Source organism: Chenopodium album, chromosome 26, assembly GCF_948465745.1.
Source record: "Chenopodium album chromosome 26, dcCheAlbu1.1, whole genome shotgun sequence".
NCBI classification, from domain to species: Eukaryota; Viridiplantae; Streptophyta; class Magnoliopsida; order Caryophyllales; family Amaranthaceae; genus Chenopodium; species Chenopodium album.
The window spans coordinates 33,799,020-33,815,495 of NC_137859.1; the positions used below are offsets into that span (position 1 = coordinate 33,799,020).

The window sequence follows — 16,476 nt, forward strand, 5'->3', positions numbered from 1 at the left end:
CCATCTTCTTCTTCTCTTTGATCAACAAACAACTAACACTTCTCTCTCACCATCACCAGTCACCACCAACACTCTCCCCTCCACCGGAAGCACCATCGCCGGCGAAGCACTAGGTAGGTGACCATCGGAGACGAGCCCAACAAACAAAGAGGTAACCTTATAAGGTTTTTTCTTAAATAATTTTGATCAATGTTGTTGGCGGTAATTAGCGTTAATCAAACTCAAATTGAAAGCCATAATAATTGTGGTTTGTATTTCGGTTAGATCAATAAAGGTGGGGCATAGGCAAAGAGGGTAGTTTGGTGAGAAATGGGTGTCATAATTTTACAGTTGGAAAAAGGAGGAGGTTAAAATAACCATTATAAAAATATTGTTCTGTTAATATTGAGATCCAAATCTGAATTTCATGATATATTAAATTCATTGTATTTCATTAATTGATAACAAAAGGCATCCTAACTCACCGACATGTTCTAGTCACCCTCACTCTTCCCTATTACTCACTTGTTTCATTGTTTGTCTGTGTCGCTTATAAATTAGTGATTGATTGGGGCGATATCTCGGGTTATTGCTTAAATTAGTGGTACTCATACCCGTGTTGTTGTATCACTTGTTTGTGTCCTACACTTTTATGTAGTGGAGGTCAATTACTGTTTCATAAGTAATTGCAATATTAATTAATTTCCAACTTCCATTTCTGATTTGAAAAAAAATCAACTTCACCTCCATTGTTATTGTTCTCAAGAGAGATGACGGAAATAGCAGCAGCAGAAACGACGACAGTAGCAACAATGGCGGATAGTAATGGCGTCAATGTCATGGCTGCATCACCTCCGCAAGCTCTGCTAGAAAGGCTTAAGGATTACGGTCAAGAAGATACTTTCGCCTTCTGGAATGAGCTTTCTTCTGATGAACGCGAGCATCTTATCAAAGACATTGAGGTTTTTTTTATTTATTTTTATTTTATTTTTTTTTTAAAATTTTTATTTACTGTGTTGTGCAATTATTCGATCATGCATCCAATTGAATATGTGTTGTTGATTTTATTGAATGAAATTTGTTCAGAGTTTAGATCTTCCGAGGATTGATCGGATTATTCGATGTTCGTTTCGTTCTCAAGGTTTGTTTGATTAGTTATCAATTAGATTTGAAAATTGGAGATTGAAAGGTATATAGTTCTAATTTCTGAATTGCTGCAAATTTTTTTGGTAAAAAGGATTGCCGGCTGCGGCGATTGAGCCGGTGTCGGAGGACATTGTGTCAACGGTGGAGCATCGGACGATCGAGGATAGAGAAAAGTGGTGGAAGATGGGATTGAAGGCCATCCATGCCGGCAAGTTGGCTGTCATCCTTTTGTCCGGTGGTCAGGTAATTATTTTTTTTATTTCAATATGATAATTATTTACTTGTATTTATTTTGTTGACGATTATGATTATTTGTTGTTGTTGTTGTTGCTATAATTGTCAGTCAGCGATCGAAATCAGATACCAAATTATTGGTTATGTTATTTCATAGTTTATGTTATTTGGTGATTAAGCTATAAAAGTACTGTTAATGAGTGATAGAAATCGGATACCAAATTATTGTTGTAGGATTACTTTCTGATTGTTTGTTGTTGTCGTTTAGGATTATATTTTTAATTTTTTAAAGTATATTTAGTGAACAATAAAAATCAGATCACTAATATAAAACTGTAGGTTTACTTTTTGAGTGTAATCATGCTTATGCTTTACATGGTCTTTCTTTGTGTTATCTGCAAGTTGCCTTTTATAGGCGCAAATGCAATCATGATAATCTGTTTAAAAAATTATGTATGTTTATCTGAGCATCTTTTATGTTTGACCTTTTTAATTAATCTACAATACAAAGTATTAAAAGGCATTTTGTACTCGGTATAATATTAATTTCCAAACAGGGTATGTAAATAATGCCCCGCCCTACATTATTTCAAATGCTGAGAATTTTATATTGAAGGACCTCTATGCCATATTTTAACTGATTGTATGTCATAGTTGAGAAAGCTATACTAGTGCGGATGCTTAAAGGATACCATTATCTTCAAAGACGGAGCATAATTTTCTGCACAAAAGGAAGAACCAAGAGGAAATGGGAGAGAGAGAGGAGAATTTTAGGAGTGGAAGAACTATGAAGGGGGTGGATACAGGATGGCTAATTACATTTGTATAGAGAATTAGTTTCAGCTTAATATAGTATGCAAATTAAAAATGCCTTTGCATATTAAACAAAGAGTTCAATTGGAGGACAGTTGATATTAATTAGGATTCTTGTCATAAGTTAAACTTTAGAAATTTGGGGGAGGGTGAAAGAAGAATTTTATTTTAAAAAGGGAATGGAAGTTTAAGGAGAACGCATAGTAATATCTGTGCAATGGTGACTTTTGTTACGTGTTTGTCAATGTGAAATGATGGGTCTTCATGTTATGCTGTCTCCATTATTCTCGAAGTGCATATTCACTTAATTTTGTTGTCTGTATGATTTGATTTAATTTGACACTTGCTAAGATCCGAATATACTAATGTCTCAAATGCTGATACAGGGAACTCGGCTTGGAAGCTCAGATCCTAAGGGTTGCTTTAGTAAGTGACATTATCCAATTGCTGTATATTAAATTCCTCATATAGGGCAGAACTTTTTACTTAATGTCATGAAATCTTGCACCAATATTTTTGTTATTCATTGCCTTATTCCCAGATAATCTGAATCAATTATGAACCACAAAGTACAGTCACACTCTGTCACTTGCTTATCATGATGTGCATAGGTCTATAGCATGAGATAAGTAAATGCTATCCTGTGTGAATTTTTACATAATTAGCATACTACTGAATTTGTTCTTATAAGATTACAGTCCATGCAGTAAGGGACATTAGCCTTTCCTGTCTAGTGATGAGTGACAAGTTCTTTTTCACGCCTTTTGCTATGTTGAAGTTAGTTATAACTTATGATTGTTTGCTTATTATTATTATTATTATTATTATTATTATTTTTTTTTTTTTTTTCTCTAGCCTTGAATAAGACTTTTATTGCTCTAATTTCATCCATTTGCATTCTGTGTCACATCTTATAAACCCGTATAGCATACTATTTTTCTTTAAAATTCTAATTTATTTACTGTGTTCCTTATATCTGCAAGTATGCTTATGTAGTGTGGATTTTATCATAATTTGTGTCAGATATTGGCCTTCCTTCCAGAAAGTCACTTTTCCAACTTCAGGCAGAGCGAATTTTGTGTGTTCAAAGATTAGCAGCTCAATTTATGAATGAGGGTAAGATTTTTTGAGTTGAAAATGCCATTTCAGTTTTTTTTTTTTTCCTTATGGTATTCTAATTGCTTTTCGATTTGCACCCTTCAGGATCAGCAGATGTTGTACCAATCCACTGGTACATAATGACTAGCCCCTTCACGGACGAAGCAACACGCAAATTCTTTGAAAGCCATAAATTTTTTGGTCTTGAAGCTGATCAAGTATGAGTTTAACATCTTGCTTCTCCACTTTTCTTTGACTAGCTTCACTGTCCAATTGCTAGTTTAAAATGTTTTTTTTTTTTTTTTTAACTTATATGAGACGCATCTTCGATGTAGGTGACGTTCTTCCAGCAGGGAACAATACCTTGTATCTCAATGGATGGAAGATTCATCATGGAGACTCCATATAAAGTGCGTTCACTTTTTTATCTTCATGCCTTAAAATTTTGATAACTGTTGTCATATTTTGTATATTTTAGTGTCAATTGTGAAGTGTGTATGTCTTTATATCTGACCCAAGTAACTTCATAATGATTTTACAGTATGTGTGTTTATTTTTTGTGGGTAAAAAGATTGAAATTTGGTTTAATTCTCTAACTCACTGAAATAGAGTCTGAGAGTATTATATATAGGAATATGGACTTAGATTATGAGGATATTATGAATTGAAACATTCTTTTATTTGGTCAATGGTTCTTTCTATCTCTTTCTTCATCACATGAATTATGTTGGAGGTTAATTCTGGCTATATTTGGTCAAACCAAATCAGCACTCACTCTCCAGCTTCTTGCTGCAGTTGAAAATCTGTAACTCTTAGGAATGCAGTGGGCTCTGTCCAACCATAACAAATTTGTTCCACTGTGTAGCTTTTATGAAGACCAACACATCTATGCAAGTTTGCATAGGCATTTAAAACCTGGAGTGTGCCTCAACTCTAGTTTATTTCAGAAGCCTTTCTTCCTCTTATGCAAATCATGCTTTATCCCACGTCATATAGCCCACAAAGTCCATAATTCGTACACTCAATAACTCGAGTAGTCCAAATGGGGAAAATGACCAGAAGAGTACCCTTGCCCTTCAACATATACACATTAAAGCAAAGCTTTTAATTCTTATGACCAACAATAGGAGAGGGATTTACCTTCATCGCTACACCCACATCAAATGCTACTATGGCTGCTATATAGAAACCTACGAGTACTTAGATGCTGCCAAATGCTCTTGCTTTCTATGCATGTGGTTGACATTTAGACTTGTTAAATAAATATATTTCTAAATTAATGGCTCAAGTGTCTAAACTCAGATGGCTAAGGCTCCTGATGGGAATGGAGGAGTATATACAGGTAAGGCATTTTTCACATATCTACACCTTTTCTGATTCAATGAATTCCGTGTATCATAATTTCAGTACCCATTTCATGTCCGCAAGTTGAAGTGTCTGATTACTTTTGCTATATGAACCAGCTCTAAAGTCTTCGAGACTGTTAGAAGATATGGCTGCACGAGGAGTCAAATACGTAGATTGTTATGGTGTAGACAATGCACTCGTAAGCTCTCCTAATTACTCTTTTTTCTTCTCCTTTCTTGTTGATATATGTGTGAGTTATCTTATTTGCTATTATATTGAATTGCTGATAGGTCCGCGTTGCTGATCCCACTTTCTTGGGTTATTTCATTGATAAAAATGTTTCAGCTGCTGCCAAAGTTGTAAAGAAGGTAATTTGAATTCATAAGTCTATAATTCTATATATCTATTTTTTTTGTCTTATCTGTCTTCTTTAATGTTTTAGGTCCATGTCTTGTATATTGACAGTCTGATCATATGTTTTAATATCCCATTAAAAGTTGTGTAACCTCATATAACCATCTTCACCTCCACGCAAAACTGCATAACACAGGAACAAATATTCATGAGAAAATTTTCCATTGAGCTTTGGCAGAGCCTAAAGATAAAACCTCCCCCCCCCCCCCCAAAAAAAAAAAAAAAAAAAAGGGACAGCAGTAAATACAGACGTAATCTAGCGAGATTATTTACCTTTTTCCATCAGGAATTCAGGATCGAACGCCAAGGCATTTATAGGCCCAAAATACCCCTTAACACCTCCAATTTCTTCTGTAAGAATGTAAAAATAAAATAACATAATTGATTACATTCTTGAATTCAGCAAGTCACTGAGAATATTGGCTTTTACTTTGCAACCATAAAAGTGTTGGCTTAATTTACAAGGCTAGAAAACCTGTAATATAGAGGAGTTTGTTTTAAAATTTTGGTTTTCAAAGCAATGATACATGTTTGCTGCTAAAATCTACTGAAAGGTGTTGAGTACAAATTCAAATGAAATATGATGTACAAAGCTAAAGCTTATAAGATACTCATAGTATGAAAACTATAGCTAATTATTACTACAGACATGAACATGGGGGAGATTGCTCTTCTTTGACCAGTTATTCATTAAAATGTAAAAATTGACTTGAAAATTCAGAACATCTGCACGAACAGACATTTTATACGATTACTATTTGTGGAATAAGTGCATTTCAAAGTATCAGTAAGCTTATATGTCTTTCAGTCCCTTTTTACCCATTCATAATGATAGCAAAAGCAGTTCAAACTTCAAAGTATCAGTAAGCTGTTCAGTCTTTCAGTCCCTTTTTTACCCATTCATACTATTACAAAAACAATCATTTATTCACATATTATTATGTGTAATTTACCTTATCATAGACTTTTGCCTCAAACTTTCCTGCACGATGATCTGTTTTCATCACAGCTATTGCTTCCCGGCTACCTCCAAGCACAACCTATAGGGGGAAAAAAACACTATATAAGCAATGTCTAATGCTGTAGGTGTCCAACAGTAGGAATATATATGAGAATATTACTGAATATATGAACAGTGACTCACCGAGAAAGTGATTGATTTTCATGGAGAAGTCATAAACCCTCGTCGAACATGTGGTAAAAAAGCTTAAATTTTGGATTATTTTTCTTCGAATCTCTGCTGGCAATGTTTGGTGTGTCCGCATTTCTTTTTAAAACGGTCATACTGGCTAAATTTGCGTTTCTTTTCTAGATACATATATGTTACATACTTCGTATTGTTCCTTTATCGCGGGATTTTAAAAAGCAGCGTGCTGAACCAGTAAATATCGGAATGGTAACTTGGAAATCTGTTACGTTTCGGCCGATTCGCGACGTAAAGGCCGAGTTTTCGAGCCATGCTCTGTCTTTTTCTTTCTTGCTGAAATGAAGCAAAAAAGAAGATATAATCTCTATATCATTACCTAAGTATAAAAGCTGCAACTTAAATGGCAATAGTAGCCTTTTGATTCATTATTTGTCACCTATTCTTGATCTATTGTGCATGTTGGGATTCAGTTGGGTCAGGGGGATGCTTTGTGTATGTTTCTCTGCATGCGTTTTTGTCCTTCTAATGTGATACGCTAGAGTCAGATGCTATTTAGAGATAAGAAAAAAATTAAAATATTTGCATATATAAAATTCTGTTGGCATCTTTATTTGATGAGACAATATTCAATAAAATATCTTGTCTAGGAGATTAGTTTACTGGCAAATTGAGAAGGGACTCTTGACTTGCATAAAAATTGCACTAATATGTGATAACAATAAATTCTGTCATCTCAACTTCCCATGTATTCTAGATACATATATGTTACCTTTGAGTATATGTTTGTCTTCGGGTATATTTCATGTTCATCTGATGTGCAGGCCTATCCCCAAGAGAAAGTTGGTGTATTTGTACGACGAGGAAAGGGTGGCCCACTCGATGTGGTTGAATACAGTGAGCTAGATCCTTCAGTGGCTAGTGCAGTCAATCAGGAAACTGGTCGTCTTCGCTTTTGTTGGAGTAATGTAAAGTACTTTTGCCTTATGTCTGTTTTCTTAGTATATTGGCTTAGAATATTAGCTTTATGAGCAATGCGTGATGAAACATATATTTTCTCATATTCTTTATAGTTGCAACATTTCTTCTTTCACATTTGCCAATGCATAATTTCAATCACTAACATCTCTAAATATAACTAGTAAAAGTTATAAAAAAATTATTGAGGAAGTATAAATTGAGACGAATCCAACAAGACCCCACATTGCTATATTTTTCATTATGTACAAATTGTTAAAAGAAATTCAAAGTGGGTATGTGTTAAGTGCAAAGGTCAAACCGTTGCAACTAAAAATAACAGAGGATGTAGTAAATTATGCTTCCTATTAATGCTTTGCTTGATTTTTTTTTTTTTTGCACATATCAGGTTTGCATCTCAACTTCAATTATGTTGTTTAGCTTCATGCAATTCCTATAACTAAACAAATTACTATCATGTGGTTTAGTTTCAATTTCTTGATTTTTTTTGCATATATGCTTTTTACATGGGTATAATGACTATAATCCATGCAGCAAGCACCCTTAGTTCCCTTATATTTAAGGGGTAGTGGTGATGGACCTAGCCCTTTTCTTAGGCTGGTCTAATGAGCTCCTCCTTTGCCTGAAGACCCGTCATCCAAGTCGATCCAGTCGGATTTGGTTGGTTAGCCTAATTTTCTGGGTTTAAAGTGTTGTTAATACCAAATGTTTTGCTCGCTTTCAAGATTTTACTTATGTCGAACGAATGTAGTTATGGAGTACATTGATTTTAGTTCATCTGGTCTAGTCATACTATTTCTATTAAAAGTTAAAAGTGCATATTTGTTAACATTTAAGGGCATTCTATGTATAATTTTGTAAAGCTAGTTTTAATTGGGTCCAGGTTGGGTCTTGGTCAGGTCAGTTTCTCACAGGGCAAGCTACATATCTCTTAGACTCTTAGTCCTGTCATTGGGACTTGGACTTGAAAAGGGCTACCAGACTCCTTATGCCTTCAGAATTTAAAACGAATTACTGCTATAGTTTATAAAAGAATTAATTGTAATGTGTCCTGCAAGTTGTTCTTCAGGTGTGGGACGCAGAGTTATTAGAAATTGACCTGAGTGTTTCGTGGTGCTATATTTAATTTTATGTCTTACAAAACAATCTTAAAATTTCCTCTCCCTCTTATATATATGCCTTTAGAGTTAACCTTCCCTCATAAATTGTAATTAGTTGATGTTCTGATGGGTTATCAAATAAATATCAGGTTTGCTTGCATATGTTCACCTTGGATTTTTTGAATTCCGTGGCCAATGGACTGGAGAATGATAGCATGTAAGTATATATATGATGTGCGTTATTTTTTCAAACTTATGGTTAATTTTTTTTGTTTATAATAGTATGTCAAAATTTTTTCTTTTCTGATATTTAATTTTTTTCAAAATTCTACTCCTCGGATTATGCTCCATATTATGGTGGGTTTGAGCTATTACAATTATTGGTTTTCTTGAAAAAAAGTATAATCCTTAATGAATTTGGATGGATTTTGTAGTTTAACAGAAACAAATTTCAATAGGCCACATTGATATGAAGCCTAATATGCTTTTATAAGACAACTATTTACTTGATTAGCTTTATTGTGCTCACTAAGGCTGTAAATATACTGAATAAGCCTCAAGACTCGCTAAGATCAATCAATCAATCAAAGCCTTAATCCCAAAAGTGGGGTCGGCTAACATGAACCAAATTTGATTATTCCGTGTAGTCATCAACATAAATCTTTCTCCTCCATCCCTTACGATCCAAAACTTCATCCTCACGTAAATCCATGCACTTCATATCCTTCCTCACTCCTTCCAACCAAGTCATCTTTGGTCTCCCTCTTCCTCGTTTAATCCCTCCATGGTCCCACTCTTCCACTCTTCGCACCGGTGCACCCTCGGGTCTCCGTCTTACATGTCCAAACCAACGCAGACGATTTTCCCTTAATTTATCTACAATGCCCGCCACACCTACTTTCTTGCGAATAACCTCATTTCTGATTCTATCTCTTAAAGTGTTTCCACACATCCACCTTAACATGCGCATTTCCGTAACCTCCATCTTTTTAATATGCTCTTTCTTAGAAGCCCAACATTCTGTACCATAGAGCAACACTGGTCTTATGGCAGTCCTGTAGAATTTTCCCTTCAACTTTAAGGGAATGCTGCGGTCGCATAACACTCCCGTGGCCGCTCTCCATTTAAGCCACCCTGACTTAATCCTGTGGGTCACGTCTTGATCAATGTCACCATTCTTCTGGATGATCGACCCTAGGTACTTAAAACATTCACTCATGGTCAAATCCTTTCCATCCAAACTCACCACTTCATTGCTTGTCCCCCTCTGAGTGCCAAAACGACATACCAAATATTCAGTCTTACTCCGACTTAGCTTAAACCCTCTAGATTCCAACCTTTGCCTCCATTGCTCCAACTTGACATTAACCCCATCCTTAGTCTCATCCACCAAAACGATATCATCTGCGAACAGCATACACCATGGAACCTCATCTTGAATTGGTCTAGTTAATTCATCTAGAACCGTTGCAAAAAGAAAAGGGCTTAATGCAGACCCTTGATGCAATCCGATTGTAATAGGGAAATCTTTTGTCAACCCTCCGCATGTCCTCACATTTGTTGACACATCCCGATACATATCCTTAACTAGGTCTACATACCTTCGTGGGATACCTTTCTTCAACATTGCCCACCAAAGTATCTCTCTTGGCACCTTGTCATATGCCTTCTCTAAATCAATAAAGACCATATGAAGATCTTTCTTCTTTACCCTATAAAACTCCATCATTTGTCTTATCAAATGGATTGCCTCCATAGTAGATCTCCCAGGCATAAAACCAAATTGGTTATCTGAAATGCTTGTGCATGCCCTCAACCTTTGTTCAATCACCCTTTCCCACAACTTCATAGTATGGCTCATAAGCTTAATTCCTCGATAGTTAGAACAATCTTGAGCGTCTCCTTTGTTTTTATAAACCGGGACCAAGGTGCTCTTCCTCCAATCTTGTGGGATCCTTGTAGCCGTCCATATCTTGTTGAAAAGGTTTGTTAACCAATCAATACCAATCTTACCCAAACACCTCCACACCTCTATCGGTACCCCATCAGGGCCAACCGCCTTCTTAGGTTTCATCTTCCTCAGTGCAATCTCCACCTCTACTCTCCTAATCCTTCGCACATACTCCATGTTGATTTCTTCATCACTCATAGAGGTATCTCCTATCACAACTCCATTACTTCCATTAAACAATTCATCGAAGTACCCCTTCCACCTGTCCTTGATGTCCTCCTCTTGCACTAGGACCATTTGGTTCTTATCTTTGACACACTTCACCATGCCAATATCCTTCCTTGCCTCTTGTCTTCTCTTTGCCATCTTATAAATGATCCTTTCTCCCTCCTTGGAATCAAGCTTTTCATAAACCTCCTGATATGCCTTTTCTTTTGCTTGGCGAACAGCTGCCTTTGCCTTACTCTTAGCCTCCTTATACGCTGCAAAGGTTTCATCACTCCTACATTTTCCTAAGGCTTGATAGCATTCCCTTTTTTGCTTAATTACTGCTTTCACCTCTTCATTCCACCACGAAGTATCTCTCTGTACCGAAGTTCTTCCCCTTACTTCCCCTAAGACCTCTTTGGCCACTCTTAGGAAACAGTTCTTCATTCGTAACCAGGTCATGTCCGGATCCACCTCTCCATCCCAATCCGCTTCTTCAATTACCTTTTCTGTAAAAACCTTAGCTTTTGCATCCCTTAGGGTCCACCATCTTATCCTTGGTTCTTCTTGTCTAACTTTTTTCTTCGCCTTCTCTTTCAGACGAATAGTCATTACCAATAGCCGGTGTTGGGTGACCACACTCTCCCCTGGGATAACCTTACAGTTTATGCAACTTTGTCTATCTATGCTCCTTGTGAGCAGGAAGTCTATTTGAGTTGCATTTGCTCCATTCCGAAAAGTTATCAAGTGTGAATCCCTCTTCTTAAACCAAGTATTAGCCAAAATTAAATCATATGATTGGGCAAAATCCATAATAGCTTCACCACCGGCGTCCCTCTGCCCATACCCAAAGCCTCCATGGACACTCTCATAGCCATCTCGGCTCGCCCCAACGTGCCCATTTAGATCCCCTCCAATATATAACTTCTCTGAGTGGTGGACACCCTGCACCACCTCGTCTAGGTCCTCCCAAAATTGTCGTTTCTCTTCTGCATCTAAACCCACTTGGGGAGCATAAGCACTGATAACATTCACAATCTCCTTGCCACATAGCAACTTCAGCCTTATCAACCTATCGTTCTTCCGATAGACCTCGATCACCTCTTTTGCCAACCTCTCATCGAGAACCACACCAACTCCGTTCCTAGCTCCACCATTCCTTGTTCTGTGGCTCGTTTCTTGCCCAACATACCATACCTTATACCCCAAAACCAAGCCTCGAGCTCCTTCTCCTGTCCATCTTGTCTCTTGGAGGCACATGATGTTCACGCGTCGTCTTTTCATTACTTCTACCAATTCTGCTGATTTTCCCGTAAGAGACCCCACATTCCAAGAACCAATCCGCAAACTAAATTCTTTTCTCCCACGCTCCCTCCTGATCCCAACTCCAAGTCCTTGATTATTTGACACCACAATTGGGCAATATGGCGCGTCGCTTCTGGGCGACGACCTAGCAACCCTTACATACTTATCACTGCACCCGGGTCTGGGAAGTGCAGCGCCTCGCTAAGATATGATATATAAACTAGTGTTGTACTTCATCCTAGGTCCCAACTCCCAAAGATCAATGTAAAACGTAGACTAAGCTTAAAACTGCAACTAGCCCCTAATCAAGTTTAACAATGTAAACTAAGATGCTGACTAACAAAGCCATAACACACAAAAACAAGACTAGTATGTGTAAAGAACATTGCCTTCAAATTCTGATTTATGGTTGTGTGTGTGTGTGTGGGGGGGGGGGGGGGGTGTTGAGTGTTTTTTTTTTTTTTTTTTTTTCAATATAGCTGTTGGAATTTTCATACCATGGTTGTGGTTGCCGCTTGAATTGTTGTCGTCATGATTCGGTTGCAGTTATCATTTGGCAGAGAAGAAAATACCATCAGTTAATGGATATACAATGGGACTAAAACTGGAACAGTTCATATTTGATGCCTTCACATATTCTCCTTCTACTGCATTGTTTGAGGTGATCCTTGTCTATCTGCTTCTTTTTTTTTTTTTTTTTTTTTTTTTTTTTCTATGAATGAGAATATAACACCCTTTTATTCCATTCTCAGGTTTTACGAGAAGAAGAGTTTGCACCTGTAAAAAACGCAAATGGGGCAAATTATGACACACCTGATAGTGCGAGATTGCTTGTTCTCCGTCTTCATGCTCGATGGGTGATTGCTGCTGGTGGCTTTCTTACCCATTCGGTGCCTTTATATTCAACTGGTAATTGCACCTCATCTTTCCTAATAAATCAATTCATTCCTTAAGCTGGTGGAGCAGAAATTGCAAAAATACATATGTTAGAAAAATATTTGAATTATCAATGTAATAAGTGGTTTGTTATTTTGTGTCCGGTTAAAGTTTGAAACACTAATTTAAAGGTAAAATCACTGCCTTAGCGAATTCAAATCAGAAAATGGCCTTTGCCTTCATGATAAAATCGACCTTTTAAGTTCAAACCATCTAAACACCATATTTATTTTCTTCAACTACTAGAACACCTCTAGGAACTCCACATATCCTTCCCCTCTTGTGACACATATACCTGGAATTGTAGGCTGATAGGTGGTCATGCACTCTAATTATTACGAAGTATATTATATGCCTTCTAGATATCGAGTTAAAACACTAGATTATGATGCAACTATTAATTTTCTTAGAGCAGCATGGTGTTGGCATTAAACGTAAGATATTGTATTCGTCATTGTTCACAACTGTAAACCTGGTAGTGGATTTACCTTTTTCTATTTGCAAACTCTATGGTTTTACATTGTTTTAACTCCTCCCCCCCCCCCCCCCCCCAAAACACACACAGACACAGAAGCTGTCAACTTTCCGAATTTTCTACAAGAATAACCTTCAATCCAATCCGTATTTGGAAATTTTTTCCTTTGAGTGTTAATAAACTTACTTACTTTTTGATGATGGTATGTGCTCAGGTGTTGAAGTTTCTCCGTTATGCTCTTATACGGGGGAAAACCTTGAAGCTATTTGCCGTGGAAGAACCTTCCATGCTCCGTGTGAAATTACATTTTGAATTTGATTTATGATTTGTATATCAGGCATGTCATTTTTTTATGAAAAATATTAGAAGAGATATAATCATACGAGTATGTATATACACTCAAATTCATGAGTCGAGAGTTTGAATCATTTTGGCAGATACTGTATATTGTTCAATAAATAATGGTTTTTTTTTATGCACAGCTTGATATGTGTTTTGAATTATTTGTTTGAGGAAGGCTGATTAGTGGTAGTGGCTCTCATCTGCGATGAAGTCTGGAGATTGGTTCAACTCATCAGCCCAAATGTTGAGACGATTCTTAGCTAGAGCCCCTGGAGGAAACAATCTTCATTTTGACTTTTTGCCTAATCACATACTTTTCTATATTAATGTTGATGGACGATACTTAAGATATAACATTGTCATATGGATACTTGTTAGGAAGATATTACACACTTTCTATACTACTCTTTATCCCCGTAAAAAGAGTAAACACATACCCATTTTGTTTTTTTTTTTTTTTTTTTTTTTTAAGTACCCAAGTTTGACTTGGCACATTTGCCATTACAGAATTTTAAACAATACTGTATTTTTAATTAATCAATAACTATGAGTTATAAAAAGTAGATAGTTTGAAATTATACATTGAGACGATTCTAACAAGTATCCATATGACAATGTTATATCTTAAGTATAAATCATCAACATTAATATAGAAAAGTATGTGAATAGTGCAAAAAGTCAAAATGGAGCACTTAAAATTTCCAAAGGATAATTCATGAATTCATGGTTCCAAAGGATAATTCAATCATGGTTCATGGATTATAGTTTTATATCATGCAAGGAGTGACTCTTTAAATATAAGTGGAGTATAGAGTATATAATTTCAGTGGGACAATAAACATGACTCCCTAAATTCTAATCTGATGACGACTAAGTTTTGACTAAGTTTTGCATTACATATAATTGTGTATTCTTTGAGGAAACTGCCCCAGTTTCTCAAAATGAGAAACTAATGAGAAACAAAATCTGTTTCTCAAAAGGTTAAATTTGTAAAATTACAAGAAAAAAAATTCAAGTTTCTCAACAAGAGAAACAAGATATGTTTCTCAAATAGCAAAGTGGTAAATAAATGTATTATTTTACTGTTCATCGACAAACCACTACTTCAAGTAGTGGTTTCACCCTAAATTGTTTTTTTTTTTTTTTTGGTGAAACCACTGCTTTGCTGATGAACAGTTAAATAATGCATTTATTTACCACTTTGCCATTTGAGAAACATATCTTATTTCTCTTGTTGAGAGACTTGAAATTTCTAAGTTAAAATAATGCAGCTTGCAGTTTATTTAGGTGCGGTTTTCAAATTTTTTTAAACCAAGCCGCTGGACCACAAGCCGTCAAACCGCACAATGTTAAAACGTTTTTATATTATATTTTTATAAAAAATATAAATAAAAGAAATATAAAAATATGGAGAAATATTTGATTGTTAGTAAAAAAAAAAAAAGGTTAGAATATTTGAGTTTTGATATTTAATTATAAATTTACAATAACAGATAAAATGAAAGTTTTTTTAAAAAAAAGTGATAAAAAAGCGGTTAAATCGCACCACACCAAACCCTATTTTGTGGTGCAGTTTGGTTATAATTGCGATATAGTGCGGTTTGATAGATTTGCAAACAATGACATAAGAGAAAATCTTAATAAAGAGGCCATGACTAAAAAGATTTCTTTTTTCCAAGAATAATGGAGGAGTATACACAAATAGTTCATTGCCAACAAAGACTAAACATCCACACTTAATAAACATTTTTTTTGTTAATATAAGCATCATCGGGTGATTCAACAATTGTTAATCTATAATTGTAGAGCTCACTCACTTCTATATTTGCTAAACTTATACTATATTTTAATATTTTTATCTCTTACTTTAAACATCATTTCTCTCTTTTATGATCCTACTGAAATAATAAAAATATCTTTGATCTTCTTTCACATACCTTCTCTTTTCCACCATATCACTTTTACCATAATAATTTATTCACTCACTCACAATATTTTATTACTCTCTTAAAACTTTGTGCATTCTTAAGTGATGCAAATAAAAAATAACGAGGGATTATCAAAATCTCTCTTCTCCAATTAATTTATTTTTCTCTAGTGGACTCAACTACTTTTGCTTTTTACAAATTTTTATTCTTCCACCAATCTCACTACATCTATATTTTAATTACTTTTTCAATCTAATATATATAAATAAAGTAGGCATTTTTCAGGAGCATATGGCGCGCCACATAAGTAAAGGTGTTATTTTGACCAATGAAAAATAAGATTAATAATTTATTTTAGAATTAAAATTTTCACTCGCCACCTAAGAAAAAGTGACGAATAAGATTTAAGAATTTTGACACACAGGTAAAAACAACGAATAGAGACACACAGGTAAAAACAACGAATAGAGAATAATTAAAATTTAAATTACTTTTAAAAACCAATAATTATCTTCTTTAAAAAAATTAAAAATAAATAAGTAATAATTATCTTTTTTACATGTATGGATGCAAATTTTTAATCACTAATATTTTTAATCTCTCCCTAAGAAAAAGTTTGATTTTAATAATGTACTCATCGAGACGAATAAAACTAAATGTCATATGACTAATTTCCCATAATATTTTAGAGTGAAACCATTATAAATGAGACTAACATTTTAAACCGAACGAGTATATTAAATAAACGCATAGGCAAAAGACTTATTTTGATCAATAAAAAAACGAGATTTGTCATTTCTTTTTTGAATTGAAAATTTAAATTGTCACATAAGCATAATTAGTGAATAAGGTTTGGGATTTTAAGTTCAAGCGTCACATAAAATAAATAAAACAACAAAAGATAACTTTAATGCTAAAATTAAAAAAATTTCCTATAATATTAGGAATTTTATCCATATATTTAATGAATGATCTTTCTAAATATACACAATTTGAAATTAAATAAAATGATTACTGTGCATCGCACGGGCTTACATCTAGTTTCTCTAAAACTCGGCACATAGAAAAATGAATCAAGT

The 16,476-nt window shown here is 35.0% G+C and overlaps 1 protein-coding gene across 2 annotated transcripts; it reads left to right on the plus strand.

Annotated features, from left to right (window-relative positions):
• LOC145616353 (UDP-N-acetylglucosamine diphosphorylase 1-like) lies at nt 1-13,608 on the plus strand. 2 transcript variants are annotated; one of them, XM_081671061.1, is made up of 16 exons: nt 1-151; nt 746-941; nt 1,066-1,120; nt 1,217-1,368; nt 2,559-2,598; nt 3,196-3,288; nt 3,376-3,488; nt 3,606-3,680; nt 4,573-4,612; nt 4,734-4,816; nt 4,908-4,985; nt 7,000-7,143; nt 8,403-8,470; nt 12,263-12,377; nt 12,469-12,625; nt 13,342-13,608. In XM_081671061.1, exons 2-16 carry the CDS (start codon nt 750-752, stop codon nt 13,437-13,439), a joined length of 1,503 nt encoding a protein of 500 aa, XP_081527187.1. In that variant the 5' UTR covers nt 1-151; nt 746-749; the 3' UTR covers nt 13,440-13,608. The 2 variants fall into 2 exon arrangements, with proteins under 2 accessions (XP_081527187.1, XP_081527186.1); XM_081671060.1 differs by lacking the exon at nt 1-151 and having other exon boundaries at nt 441-941.
• The last annotated feature ends 2,868 nt before the right edge of the window (nt 13,609-16,476 follow it).